At 41.7% G+C, this 15,668-nt stretch overlaps 1 protein-coding gene across 22 annotated transcripts in view; it reads right to left on the bottom strand.

Moving 5' to 3' along the window:
• Positions 1-15,668, bottom strand: part of Rad51b (RAD51 paralog B) — a 550,979-nt gene that overhangs the window by 220,335 nt on the left and 314,976 nt on the right. For 15 of the 22 annotated variants that reach the window (XR_003950009.1, XR_003950005.1, XR_003950007.1 and 12 more), the window contains one exon: positions 2,998-3,042. The exons of the other annotated variants lie outside the window; for them this stretch is intronic. Coding sequence is in view for 4 of the 15 variants with exons in the window: in XM_006515622.2 (XP_006515685.1) it covers positions 2,998-3,042 (45 nt within the window). In the remaining 11 variants the exon portion in view is untranslated. The remainder of the gene's footprint in view (positions 1-2,997; positions 3,043-15,668) is intronic. 22 annotated transcript variants of the gene reach the window in all.

Here is a 15,668-nt window from a genome sequence, read left to right as displayed (position 1 = left end):
AAGGAGGGGAAAACAATTATTTTTAATTAAAACTAATTTAAATTGTAAATTAATGGCTAAGTATCTCTGGCAACAAATTAACAAGAGGAAAACATAAACATTTATTGATTATAAGGGTTTTAAAAAATGTATAGGGGTGTTTTGCCTGCATGTATATGTATAGGCTAGGTGCATGCTTTGTGGCTGATAAGCCAGTTGGGAGCTGCCATGTGGTTGCTGTGGACTGAACCCAGACCCTCTGCAAGAGCACCAAGTGCTTTTAACTACTGAACCACCGGCCCAGCGCCTTGAGCATAGGTTCTGTGTGCATGAAAGCCTTCAGAAATGAGGATTCAGGAAATTAGCTTATTTTTATGCTTAGGTTTAACAAAGAGGCCATTTGGAGAACTATGACAGAACAAAGGAAACCAGAAGTACACGAGGTTGGGGAGGGCTTAACAGGGCCTCTTCTCTGTGTCTGAAGATCTTCAGAATAAAAGATGTTCCTTTCCTCTGGGTCTGAAGGCAGCTGCCTAGGCTGGGTCTGATGACTACTTCAGAGGAAAGGGGTAAAAGAAGAGGGAGATCTTTTTACTTCTGCAGGGTTCTGCAAACATCAGGGTAAAAAAAAAAAAAAAAAAAAAAAATATATATATATATATATATATATATATATATATATATATATATATATATATATAATTTTTTTATTTTTTTGAGCAGCATGTCTTTAACCCTACCACCACTGAGAGTTATGGGAAGGATTCCAACTTCAGGGGAAGTGACTCAGAATTCTATTAGCCTGCTAAAGGATTTGTGAGGGGGACTGGTAGGCAGGTGAAAACCCCACAGCAAGGGTCCATGGATACAAGGATCAATTGCACTGAAATGGAGATATGAGCTGTTTATCAGTTCTCCCAGTCTCTGAGTGTTTCTGCATCTGATTAAACCCTCTTCCTTTGGATGGTGGGGAGGTGGGGACAGGGTAAGGGAACTTTTCTCCAGAACAACCTGTGACAGGGGCTGGCAGCGGCAACCCTCACTTCCCTAACCCCTGGCTTCTTCCCACCCCATCCCAGCCTCAGAAAAGCAGAAGGTAGAAGCAGAAGGTCATCTGCTCTGACCCTGCTCTTCTCTGTGTCTACCTATAGCACTGCAAACTCAGGTGCTGTACCTACACACAGTAACGTTCATAGGACAAATGCACAATGAAGTCCTCCTAGAAGGTGGGACAGTCTCGAGGGAAGGAGCTTAATATCCACCTAGAAAGGCTTACAATAGCAAGCCCATGGTTAGTGCCGTTTTGAGCCATTCCTTCATAGGAGGGAAAAGTGCACCCATGACTGGCCAGATTCCCTTGGCAGCCTGACTCAGGAGTCTCAGGTCTCTGGTCTCTATCCTTGTCTTTACCAGAAATCCTTCCACCTTGCCCCTTCTCTTAAGTCCTTTGCCAGTTCACACCTGCTACTGTTTTAGGTGTTGGGTGTGAATATGAACCCCAGATCCGTTGATTAATACACTAGTGAATAAGCAGGGATTGGAGGCAGAGGGTCACGTTTTACGTGGGAGTTGCATTCTCAAGTTAGCAAAATTATCACTGTCAAAATTACCCTGGGGAATCCCTTAAGCCTCCCAGTACAAGACACTTGTTTTTGCAGTTATAGAGCTGCACAGTAATGTGTGTATACGGTAATATGCATAGCACTTTTACTATGGACAAGTGTCACATACAGACCTGAAGTAGCTTTAATTATGTAGCAGAAAGGGTTCCCAGTTGAACTTGAAAAAAAAAATAATAAATGAGATGCTGATGCTACAACCCAGTATCTTTCACCTCAACTCCCACAGGCTTTTTACACACTTCTAAATAGGCTTAAGGGCTCCATTTACATGAAAAGGCAGACAGCTCCGGGAACCTTTGAGGCCTTCTCATAAGATACACAATCGCCACAAAAGGAAAGGAGAGAGCATTCTTTCACACACATCTCTTTCCTGTTTTTGCCTTGTGGCAGGAACAAAAAAAAAAAAAAAAAAACTGAAAGAGAAAGCCAGTAAAAGCTGCAGGCAGTTAACTTCTGCACCAGGCTGTGGAACAGGCCAAGTTTTAGAAGGCTTCCTTAAACTGTGACATTCGCAGCACAAAGCCCAGAGATGCAGTCTTCATGACAGGGTGGCCTAAAATCTGTGAAGGACAGGAAGTTTTCTCAAAATAAAGAAGCCTTCTAGTTGACCTGGAGTAAAACAATGGTTAGATAAGGCCCTTTAACAATTAATGGAAGATAAATGGCTTTTGTGAATGTGCTTATTGTTTCGAAGAATTTACATAAGGACATCCTTTGAAGTGTTTTATTTAAATTATTTTCATGAAGTCTGATTATATTCTTTCCAGACCTTCCCTGCTTTCTACCCAACCAACTTCATGTTCTTTTCACAGTCTATCAAAAAAGAAAAAAGAAAAAAAGAAAGAAAAAGAAAGAAAAGAAAAGAAAAAAGAAAAAGAAAGGAAGGAAGAAGGAAAGGAAAAGACAAAACAAAACTAAAATCAATAGACATAAGGACATCTTTAAATATGGTATAAGTCACACACCTGCAGTTACACTACCGAGCAGGCAGAGGCAGGAGGATCTGAATTTGAGAACAAGTTGGCCTGCAGGCAAGGCCCTTTCCCCTTATCTCATCTCTCCTCTCCTCCCCCGTCCCATCCTCTTCCCTCGCTCCTCTCCTCTCCTCTCCTCTCCTCTCCTCTCCTCTCCTCTCCTCTCCTCTCCTCTCCTCTCCTCTCCTCTCCCATCATCTCTCCTCTCTAAACTGCCCCCCTTTTCCTCTCCTGTATGTCCCATACCATTGCATTAGGTAATTGTTTACACTGGCCATTGAACATTAAATGAAAGAATGTGGCCTTATAGAATGATGGGATGCAATAAATACTGATTAAAGTTATGGCACATTTGGCATATTGAGCGTTTTAAATGAAAAAAAAAATTGAGTAAACTGGAAAAGTAAGAAAGACTCCCTGACCTTCCCTCCTGAAGATGCAGATGTGGCAGGCATCTTCCTCTCTCCCTGAAAGGAAGGAAAGATAAGCAAACAGGGCAGGAAGCATCTGAATAAACCAAACGGCCTTTCTAAGGTCTCCTCTCCTCGAGTCACTCCCAGAGGGCTATAACCTCTTTTTATCCAAACATAAGTCTATACAAGTGCCCATACTTGATCAAAGCTAGCCATAAAAGTAGAGTTTTCCTTGTGGCTGAGCCTTCATTCTAAGATACCTAAGACTTTGGTTAAACTGTCAATCTGTCCTTCAGTTTTGGGGTGTTAACCAGAAACCATGCAATGGGCAAAGAAATCAAACTGATTTTCTCTCCTACACTGGCTCTCCCTGTCTACTTACAGACATACATAGGACAGCACAGCCAAATGTCTTTTCTTTCCAGCTTTTCTTTCTTTGAATAGTTTCTTTAGTTCTCTCCATGACAAGAAGACTCTCACATAATTGTTAGTCACAGTTCAAGTCCTTTTAGGCTTCCCCTGTCCATCTACTGTGCAGCAAACGGTCTACCTACCTATCACCACTAACTTACTACCTGGAAATACCTTGTTTTGGTCATCGCCGGGACCCTGGTATTGAAACGCAAGTTCTTCCTAGGTAGGACCTCTGCCTTGATTGCTACTTTCTCTTCAATGTCTGGCATAGGCAGCCCAAAGACTGCAGCCAATACATATCTCATGAGGAAAAAAAAAAATGACTCTGAGACAAAACAGGTTTATAGACACAACCATTTAGACATATCCCTCTGGCTTGGACTTCAGTATTCTGGCTAAGACACCATGCCTAACTACTCCAAGAATGGGGCTATGAGGGAAAACAAAGCTCTAGCAACCTAATGTACAAAGTTACAGAGAGCCAAGTACCCCCAGGAAACTGGCTCCTTTGAGGTTTTTCTTTATATCATCTCTCCTTTCTTCTTACTGAAAAGTGAAAAGATTAGAGATGCTGAGCCATAACTTGGCTGGAATATCAGAGCATATTCTCCCCGAGTCCTCCAAAAGAAACAACCCTCCCCTCTCCCCGACCCATGCCCTTAATTACAATTAAGGTCCTTGGGCCTATCTGGCCTAGTTGGCTTCACCAAGACCACAAGGCTTTCCAGAAGCAGCAGCAAGCATGGCCATAGCTTCATCATTAGATTGATGCCTAATTCCCTGCAAGAACATATCCATTACCTCCCCTAGACGCTGCTGAAATTCAGTTCAAAAGCCCTTTGTTAAGCATGCATCACAGACCACATGCTGCACAGAGCTGTGGGAGACACTAGGATGAGAGCCAGTGGGCTCCACACTGACACCCAAATGATGGAGGCTTAATGCAAATAGAGAGCCAAGCATGACTGACAGGAAATGGCAGGTGAGGCTCAAAGAGTACTGACTTCAAGATTCATTTATTACCATGACTAACAATCCATTCAAAAGATAATACACAGTCATGGGAACCGATCATAACAAGTTTCTGTTTCCCTATACACTGAGCTATGAAAGACATTGATAGCTAGCAACAACAGTTACATTGTAGGGGCAATAGGAGGTGATATCTTTCCTTAGACATCATGAGGGTCATAACAGTCTCCTGCAACAATAGAGAGCTTAACAGGAGAAATGCACAACCCATATACACAAAGTTTTATGTGACATGCGGACTTCTGATAATAAAGGTCCAAAGGGGGACAGAAGGGTAGGAGGAGCCTAGAGAGAGATGCCTGACTACTTTTAAGATCTCTTCCTTCCTTCCTTCCTTCCTTCCTTCCTTCCTTCCTTCCTCCCTCCCTCCCTCCCCTCCCTCCCCTGCCCTCCCTCCCCTCTCCTCTCCTCCCTTCCCCTTCCCTCCCCTTCCCTTCCTCCCTTTTCCCCTTCTTTCTTTGACACAGGGTCTCTCTACACAGCCCTGGCAGGACCTGACTCACTATGTAGACCAGGTTGGCCTCGAATTCACAGAGATCCTCTTGTCTCTGCCTCTTGACTACTGATATTAAAGGAGTATACCCCTTTGAGACCTTTCAATCTTCATTAGCTCAAAATACTTAGTGTGCCAAAGTGGTGTACTTTGAAGTAACAGGTTCTGATATCCAACAGTAACGTGATTGTAACAAACTATGATAGAGGGATAAATATTATCTTCTAGAATACTTTCTAATGTATCAGGCATTATCTTTGTCACTCTAGTTACTTCTATACATGATATTTAATTCTTGCAAATAATGTAATTCCATTCTTATTCTTGCTTCTGCACAAGACAAAACTGGATCTCATATTTGAAAAAGGGCATCAATCTTAGAACCTGAATTTTGAGACTAGGCATTCAATCTTCTTTTTATTTTACCACAATGGCTCCCCTGATTAAGATGCAGTAGAACTGGGGTGGAGGGATGGCTTAGCAGTTAAGAGAATTTGAGGTGACACAACATTTGAGCAGACACATGAACTTATGTCAGGGAGATCACAAGTGATTTGAGAAATAAAACAGAGAGAATAAGCAACAGGACAAAGTCTTTGAGGTGGGAGTGTGCCTGACCTGGCATATAAGATGAAAGCAGTGGACAAGGCCAACAGCCATGAGCAAGAAACCTTTTTGGTGAAACCTTGGAAACAAAAGCCTGAGTGAGGAGACTTGGAAGAGATGAGTTAGAAGGTCAGGTTTTGCAGTTAGCTTGGGTTATCTAGAGGGGAAATCTGCGATACAGGGCTCATTTTGAAAATGGAAGTTATTCCAGCATGTTTTATGAAAACTAGTAAGGAGAGAATGGGAGTGAAAGTAGGTGGTAACCACTGTCTAAGTAGCTGAGATGTGGAAGAACCTGAGTATTCATGGAATTGAAAGGCTCCTTAGTAACAATATGAAAATTACTTCTAAGTCCTCGGAGAAATCAGAGAAATGGCCACCAAGGAGTAAAAGAGGAGTCCTGGATGTTGGTAAAAGGAAAAGATATTTGCTTTGGAGAGAAATATTGGAATGGACCCTAAGAAGGACTGGCATTCAAGTAAGATGGGAAGATTTAGATCAAAGTTGTTTCTCCAGTGAAGACACCAATTAGACAAAGAATTCTTAGGTTTAATAGTTTTTCCTTAAGAAAAAGACGTTGAGAGTCTCTATATATATCCTGTCTTGGTGATAATCATGGGCAATTGGGTAGTTTTGGTTAAGGAGATGAACTGGGAATGTATAATCATTAGTTTGGGAGGATCTTAATTAATGTAGCTGACAATGAAAAGGACACTTAAATCATGACATAAGAGGGGAGAAGGTGTAACAAGCACCATCAGGCGTGAGGTATGACTGTGAGACTTTCTGATGTGGGATGGAGGGAAAGATACACAATGGAACAGGACTTCCCGAGAAGTAAGGATAGATCATCTACAATGGGCAATGAGGTTCTAAAGGATGATTACAGGCGTGAGTTAGGGAATCAAGTCTATCGATGACTGGTCTTGAGTTTCAGTAAACCAAGAAGAGACATCTGTCCTAGAAGGACCTGAAAAACCACATTATTTTTAAATGATTCTGAATGTTCAGAATCATAGCCATGAAATCAGATAGAACACCATATGGATTCTGAGCAAGTTCTTTTGGCGTCGGTGACTATACATCCATGTAGCAAGATAAAGAAAAGCACCCTACCCCTTTCCAAACACCAGATGGAGAGGGGCACGGCAGGAGTAGCCAACAAAGTGGAGACCAGCACTGGCCCTGCACTGCTGACAAGAATTTCCAAAGCTTAGGGCTGGAGATCTGTCATCAAATTCAACATCAGGAAATCTGTACCCACCTGTCCCGTTCTCCCTCCATCCCCATTCTCCATTAAATCCAGCCAGAGGTAAGGTGCAGCATACATTTCTTTAGCTGACCACAGCCTGGATCCAGATGAATTTTTTTTTGTTCAGTATTTATTATTCTAATAAAGCAAATGGAATGTTTAGCAATGATGGGGGCAATCTGATTGGCACGCATACAGGGCATTAATTCTTCCAAGGTGACTGGTGCATAAAAAGTGAAACTATAGCACTCATGTAAACAATCTGTGGGCCTCGCTCCCCCCTGCCCCCCCCCCAGGCACCTCTCATGTTCAGCTTATATTAACTGTAAGACGAGCTAATGTTTTTGGTGTAGAAAAATGGCATTATCCCAGACGTAGAAATTACTTTCAGAAAGAAAGATTCTATAGCCACCCAGATTACATAAATGGCATCTGCGGCCAGTGACTATTATGTTGCAGCAGACAGGGCAGGCCACAGTGCAAACACCTGAGTAACTAAACACCAACTTATTACAGGCATCAAAAGCTCCACTTTGGGTGAGAAAATTATATGATAACTTTTGTCCATAAAAGATATGAAGTTTTGAAACAATCCCAAAGAGGTGACTACATCTCAACAATATAGTCTAAGCGTCTCATTCTCTCCGCACAGGACTCCCTCGTGAGTATTTTGAAAATCGGAACGAATGATTGTCTTATCAGGGAAAAACTTGGAAAAGTGACTGGATAGGCTTGGGGCAAAAGCAGACATCAGAGGACCAGAAAGAAGGCCCATTGCTTTCTTGGGGCCAGACCAAGAAAATTTGGGTCAATTCCAAATTACCTACAGGTGATTGTTTTGCACTTATCTTTACCAAACTATGCTTTCAAATTCTTGCTATGATTCACTCTATCTAACCTATTTATAAACCAGAAAGAGAAAAGGGTTTTTAAAAAATAATTGGTGGAACTCTTTAAAAGATGTTTTTAAGTGAAAGGAGGAAGAGAAAGAAAAGAAGAATGGAGTGAGAGAGAGAGACAGGGAAACAGAGAGAATCCTAAGTGAAAAGCAATGCAGAGGGGATGGAAGGCCCAGGAGGAAGATGGGAAAGGAGAGAGGAACCAGTTTGACTTAGTACATAGAATACAGCACATAGGGATATAATGGGATCAGTATCAAAGAAATAGTTTCCAAATTATTTAAAACATATAAAATATTAACAGATGTGATTTGTAAGCACTAGAACTATTATTTATCTATAATATTAAATAATCTGTAGTTTAAAGTTCAGGTTCTGCTAATATTATTGTGGTTTATGTTTATTGTGTATTTTAAGCAAAGGAAATGTTCAATTTTAGCTGATGTTTGTTAAAAAATGGAGATATGTCTACTTTATCATTCAGGTTCATGGAACACCTACTTTTTATTCTTTAGACAGGGCCTAATTATGTAGCTGAAGCTAGCCTGGAAATACTTTGTATAGCCTAAGATAGCCTGACCTAGTAGCCTCCTGAGTAATAGATTTCATGCACATGTGCATGTGTGTGTGTGCACACGCGTGTGTACACATATACGCATAAAAACATGTGTTAACTTGAAGAAACAGTTTATGAACTTTTAAAACTAAGAATAACATGAGATTCTATAAAATCATGCAGACCAAAGTAGGCAAGAAGATTGAACCAAGAACTCTGAGGAAATAAACAACTGAAGAAACAATTGGTGGCATTGATTATGCTTGTTTTGAAGATGGTAAGTTGTTTCCAAGTTCCTAAAGAGGTACCATTATATGTGGGATGCTGAATTACATATGAGCCCACTTCCCAGCATAGAGCAAGGCAAAATCCAGACTCACATCAATAAAACATAAAACTGTTAACTTATAAGAGATGGTGAACATTTCTCTAGTGTTCATCAGAGAGAGTAGGATTGACTCTGAGCCAGCAGAGCATACAGCAGTGCCACCTAGTAGGCATATGTGCATGCTCATATCCATGCTGTCTGAGTCTGACTCTCTCTCTTGCTCTCTCTTGCATTCGCCTGAATCTCAGTTATGCTACTTCTATAAGACTATGATTCCCTATACCCTAATTCCCTCATTAGTAAAATAGATAGGATATCACACTTCATAAGAATCAAAGAGTAACTATATATAAACACATAGACACACACACACACCACTTGAAATGGTAGCTAGTAAGTATGTATTTACTAGTGTTACAGCTTCTCTTCAGATACATTTTAACTCAAAAAAAAGTACTGACATATTTGATTACATCAAACTTTCCATATCCATGGTTTCATTAAAAGTTTTCTAAAAAATCCCAGAAAAACTATAGAAAACATTTGAAACAAAAATTAAAAAAAAAATAAAAATAAAATAAAATAAAATAAAATGCTGGGCAGTGGTGGCGCACGCCTTTAATCCCAGCACTTAGGAGGCAGAGGCAGGAGAATTTCTGAGTTTGAGGCCAGCCTGGTCTACAGAGTGAGTTCCAGGACAGCCAGGGCTATACAGAGAAACCTTGTCCTGAAAAAACCAAAAACCAAAAACCAAACCAAACCAAACCAAACCAACTAAACAAACAAACAAAAAATAATTATAAGAAATCTTTACTATATAAAGGATCTAATATTATCAAGTGGAAAATGGTATCCATAGCAGAATATTGACACATAAAAATATAGTCTAGGGGGAGATATACCACCATGATAAACATGAATGGAGAGAAGATAATGACTATAAAACATTTTTTCTTATATAACGTCCCTCCTTTTTTAGTGGAGAATCTGACCACATTTATACAGAATATTTCTTTTTAATAAAAAAATTAGTACGATGGTATAATATTACCTAAAAGGTAGAAAATTTAAAACCACCTGTTAAAGTTAATCTTGTCAACTTGATTGTTCTTTGTGTTTCTAGAAGGGTGTTTCCAGAGATAGTTATGAGAACTCTGATGTAATCAATAATATGATCTGTTGGTGGATGCAGAAGCTGAACTCTAGCTGGAGGAAGTAGGCTGCTGCTGAGTGTATAACAGAATGTCTAACGTCCTTGGCCTGTTCCCGTTCTTCTTCTTTGCTTCCTGGATGCAGAAGATGAAGAGCTTTCTTTTACCATGACCTTTCTCCACGATGGCTCTGCTTTACCATAGGCTTCTATGCACTAATGCCTGATGACCGTGAATTAAACCTCAAATTGTGAGTCAGAGTAAATAATTCCTCCTTTTTCGTTGTTCCTCTCAAGTACCAGTGATATTCTGAAACAGCCATACAATTAACAATGTATAGACTGAGCAGGTTATACTTATATATTTAGGAATATATACACATATACATATATAAATACACCAACAATCAACAGCAACAACAACAACAACAAAAGAGGCCATTAATTTGAAAGAGAGCAAGCAAGAAAGGAAGGGTATATGGAAGGATTTGAAGGAAGAAAAAGGGAAATGATGTAATTATAAGTTCAAAAAAATATTTTTCTCTGTGTAGCCCTGGCTATCCTGGAACTCCCTCTATAGACCAGGCTGGACTTAAACTCAAAGATCTTCTTGCTTCTGCCTTCCGACTGCTGGGATTAAAGGCATGCACCACTACTCCTGGCTAAAATAAGTCATTTATTAAAGACTAACACACCACTTACATGACTATCGATGACAAGTGAGTTAAGGGGTATACACGTACTATGACAATGGGAGCTGTTAAAAAAGAACGAAGTTTATTGCTTTTGCAATAGTGCTACAAAAAGGGAAATTATAAAACAGTTCTACTAAACAGACTCTATTAAAAATATTGAGCCAGATGTGGTGGCATACTCCTTTAATCCTAGTACTTGGGAAACAAAGGCAGGTGATCTCTGTGAGTTCGAGGCCAGCCTGATCTCAGGAAATTCCAGGTCAGCCAGGGCTACACAGTGAAACCTTGCCTTAAACAAACAGAGAAAAAATGAAAATATAGCACAGTTCTCCACTGTTTGTCAAAAGTGTTCACCCGTGTGTGTGTGTGTGTGTGTGTGTGTGTGTGTGTGTGAAGGGGAACTTGAACATAGGTTAAGATTAAATGTGTGTACTAATTTTCCATACTTAAGGTAAATCCCCAAGCACATACCCATGGCACATCCACATTACTTACTCTATTTCTCCTCCTCCATTCACATCATTTCTCAAGCAACTGAGATTAAAAAATAGAGAAGACCTACACTTGAGTTTCACTATACATTACTTCCAAGAAAATCAGAACCAAGCTACTCTCAAAATCTACAGAGCCAAAATGCAATTTTAGAATATCACTGTCTTACTGTTTTGGGTTTCTGCTGCCTGCTGCAGGTACACTCCTGGAGCTGTGGTATTAGAAAGGAATTTGAGCCTCTTCCCTTTTGTAGAAACTACAGCAATCCTTTAGAAACAAGAGCTTCATAAAAATGAATGGGTACGCTATAACAGGCATTCCTTTAAAATCTCAATAAACCCAGGTAGTTCCTTTTGTACTTTGCTGGCTATGAAGGTTTATCTTCATTTGCATGACTAATAAAATGGCTGGGTAGGAGCTGTACCTAATGCCAACAGATATTGCAAAATGGAGACTTTTTACATATATCTGTTAGCATGCCAGACCTAAGCAACACTATTCTCTCGCAAAAGCGGTACTTCTTACTTTTTAAATGGCTGGTTTGGACAAGGATAACACACACACACACACACACACACACACACACACACACACACACACACACAAAACTAAACTGAAAAAAAAATCAGTTGGGGCAGTGGATAAGGATGTTGAACCTGTTAAGACATGGAGACAAGTGAATCAATTTGTGAGCCTCTAGGGACAAATGTGACATTTGCAAGGTACTGAAAAGAATGCAGCCCATGAAGGGCTGACTCTTTTCTGAAAATTGTTCCCTTTATTTGCTTTCTGAAACACAAGAGTCAAAGGGACAACTCCTCCACATTCCTTTAAAAGCTTTAACAGGTTTCAAGTTATTTACCAGCATCTAAAATAGCAAAAGGACTGGGCCTGGTCCCTTCTCCAGCTCCACTCCCGTCTAGGAAAACAAGTTTGACACTTTTACCTTATGCTTTTAAGAAGGAATTTTAAGAAGGCTCCTGAAGGTGCTTGGACTGAAGGGAGCACCATAGTAAGCGAGACCTTACAGGGATGGTAAGTCCAGAACAAAATGTGGTTTGGAGGAAAAAAGTTCCTTCTCCAAAAGTGTACAGAAGCCGAACTGCTCCTCCCGCCCCCAACCCTGGCTCTGTCAAATAAGAATCAAGGACTTGTCCATGACTCCTAACAGCAGGGACTTGACAACTGGTCAAAGTCAACTGTATTTGCCCGGCATTTCCCTTTCCTCTGGAAGGCTTTTTCCCCTAATTAATAGAAGTTATGAGTCTGTGCTAGAGAGCTCAATAAACTGACACTCAAGAGTAGTCATTGGCTTTTTTATGCTAAAAAAAAAAAATCAAGGCAAGCTGACCTCTAACAGCTCATGCCTACTCCAGTGAAGTGCTGGGATCCCAGGATGCAGTCCTGTGCTGGGGCAGCCATTGTGTTTCTCCCACATTACTTCCCCCTGCAAACGCCTCCAGACCCCCAGCTCTACTCTCTATTTTGTTCCCTCTTTCTCTTTCTCTTCTCTTCTCTTCTCTTCTCTTCTCTTCTCTTCTCTTCTCTTCTCTTCTCTTCTCTTCTCTTCTCTTTCCTCTCCTCTCCCTCTCCCTCTCCCTCTCCCTCTCCCTCTCCCTCTCCCTCTCCCTCTCCCTCTCCTCTCCCTCTCCCTCTCCCTCTCCTCTCCTCTCCTCTCCCCTCCCCTCCCCTCCCCTCCCCTCCCCTCCCCTCCCCTCTCCTCTCCTCTCCTCTCCCCTCCCTCCCCTCCCTCTTTCTTTCTTTCTTTCTTTCTTTCTTTCTTTCTTTCTTTCTTTCTTTCTTTCTTTCTTTCTTCCTTCCTTCCTTCCTTTCTTCCTTCCTTCCTTCCTTTCTTTCTTCCTTTTAACTGTTAGATCCCAATCCCTGAAGTCCCTGTCCTGAGCTGTCACTCAGAAGTAACTATGGGGCCTTCAGTGAATTAGTGCTGGTGTCCTAAGGCTGTGAACAGGCCTGGGCAACACTCAGAAGGCCTGTTCCTGGAGGACTCATGGGGTGGGAGGTAGGGAGCCTATTTTGAGTGTGTTTTTTCTTCCTGTGGAGAAAAATACTAAGGCCGCCATCACTGTGCTGTTCAGTGTGGAATTACAGAGGCCAAGAACTCTGTAGTATTTGAAAACATTTCATTAAAGGAACTGACTGAATTCTGGTTTGTTTCCCTGAAAATGTAAGCTATGGAGCAGACATTGTAGTAAGAAAACTACACCCCTTGACACAGAAGCAAATATAGAAACAAGCTGTGACTCATTTTCACCATCCCTCCAGTCCCAAGACTTTAAAGCATGATCCACAGAATGAAGCCCCCCCCCCCCCCGTAAAGACCCACTACACATTTACTGTGGTTCCAAGGGCAAAGGAAACCAATTAATTGGAAAAGTGTGAAGATAAAGACCTTCCAGGGGGAGGGAAGGGAGGTGGAATAAAAGAAAGGACCGACAAGAGCAAAAATATCATAAATTAATCATTCAAAATGGGTGCAAAATACTAGAGTGGGGCAAAGCCAAGCTGTTGTTTAGTCCCTGCCCAGGGCTAATCTACACAGCACTCTAGAAGGCTCAAGAGCAGCTATTAGAGGAAACAATAAAGAAGCCCCTCCCCCTGGAAATTTGATCTCTGCTTTGGAATTTTTATGACATTTCTTTCTTAGGGAAGGAGAAGGTCTCACCACCCTCTTCCAGCTTCAAAGCCTGCAATTAATATCCTTGGCCTGCTTTATGTACGTTGTTTGAGGTATTCTCAAAAGTCATATTGCTGAATTTAATGAAAGTCCATTAGGCAACTGAATCAGCAGAACACTTGGGCCTTCATCTACAGAACTATCCTGTAGACGAGTCACCTTGGTCACATTCACGAGGCCCTTCAGTGTCACCAACGCTGTATGTGCAAAATTAGGATTTTATCAGGACTCTTAGCTGAAAACCAAAAAATGCTTTGGGTTCCCCAGTTGGGAAATGGTAGGTCGTGATGTAAGAATATGTACAAAGTGATTTTGGTTCTTGTACAAAGACACTTGGTTCTTGGTATTACGCAACAAGTGAGTTCCTGAAAAGTTGCGACTTACACAGTCTATTTTTTTTTTTTTTTAATTCTCATCGATGGAGTCACTTACAATCCACATCAGGAACTCACTACTCACTGTTTAATGAAATCTGATTGTGGTTTCAGCTGTGAGGAAAGAATGCTTTGTAATTAAAACGAAATCTTTCTGTTTGATCAATTTTCTACATTCAGACTTGTTTTTTTTTTTTTTAACTGAAGTCTCAAGGTGGGTACTGTCAGGGTGCTATCCTCAGTTGGTACACAATGTTTTGTTTTAATGGTGTTTCTTCTTTCTTAGAAAAAAAAAAAAAATCCAAAGATCCAGAGAAGTATTTCTGTAACCGGAGTTCATGCTCTCTACAACATGAAAGGACACAACTTGTACTGGTGCTTTATTTAGCTTACTGTGGCCTGCGGCCTGTGGCCTGCGAGGCATCCAGGGTAGCAGACCCCAGTACACTATTAGGTAAGAAAACAAGAACAAAAACTGGAAGCCATGTCTCACCCACCTACGGCAGCTCTGCCAGTCTAGCTACACAGCAGAATCAAGATGGCGCCATGCCAGCAAAACAAAAATCTGCCTTCTGTTGTTGTTTGGTTTGTTTGCTTGTTTTTGTGATCTTCAGCGTATCTGAGTTAGTGGGGACAGTGAGTGATCGTAGGGTAATGGCTTACTATGATCTTCAGGCTCAGTCTGCTGTCCCTCTGAGAAATATCTAATGAACTCAAGGGAAGGTCTTACCTTCAGACACCCATGACCCAAATGACATGCCAAGGCAAGAGTGCCAGCACCACTGTGTGCTCCCATCACAATCTGCCCTTCGAGGCAGCTGCTGGCAGGCAGTGTCTGCCCTCTACTACCAGAATGCAATGGGGCAGAAAAATTAAACTGCAAGTGGGCTGAGGGAATAAAGGGAGAAGGAAACTTAAAGGCAGTATCTTGGAAGCATATGTTTCAGACTCACTGCGGGCAGTTCCCTGTCAAGCAGAGATCAGCCAGGTTGGTTAGCCTAATCTCCCCAAGCCACAGATGGTCTAGGCCTCCTCATTCCTGTCCCTGGGACCACAGCCAGTGGTGTGGCCACCCTGCCACCTAGCGTTCAGTGTGAAAACAAGCAGCACGTCTTGACAATGCATGCTGGGTTTCAAGAAGAGCCAGAAAAGGGAGCCAAGAACTTTGCTAAATTCCCTATCCCTTGTTCCCTTGTTTGTTTTTGTTTTAAATGAAGGTTATTCAACGCTGGCAGCCTAGTGAGACACTGCCAATAACCCCAGCAGCCCCTCACATCTGAAGGGGAAGCAAAGAGTACTGGGTCTGAAGTGAAGGCGCGGAGGAGAAGGCCCATTCCCTCCACATATGGTAAATGGTGTGGCTACGGCAGCACTGTCTCGGGCAGGGCAGGAAAAGTGTAGCCGTTGCAGGAGAAGATGAGGAAAAGGGACTGCTTTTTAAAACATCATTTTAGCAACACGCATGGTGGGGCAATGAGATAAGCCGTGGGCTTGGCCTGCACGCCTGGGCGTGAGCCCCGCTCAGCAGCTTCCTAGCAGTGTGGTTGGGTCACACACAGCTTCCAGCTTCAGTTCTGTTTCTGGAAAACAGCTGTACTTAGATGTGTCTTTCCTACTTCCACAAAACTGCCTTGAGGGTCTGCTCGAACAAAATGTATGCGGGGGCACTTTGAGCAAAAATTCTGTGGGCTAGA

Source organism: Mus musculus, chromosome 12 (assembly GCF_000001635.26).
Source record: "Mus musculus strain C57BL/6J chromosome 12, GRCm38.p6 C57BL/6J".
Classification (NCBI taxonomy): Eukaryota; Metazoa; Chordata; class Mammalia; order Rodentia; family Muridae; genus Mus; species Mus musculus.
The sequence above is the reverse complement of the archived record's forward strand: the minus strand, read 5'-3'. Positions and strand labels throughout refer to the sequence as shown.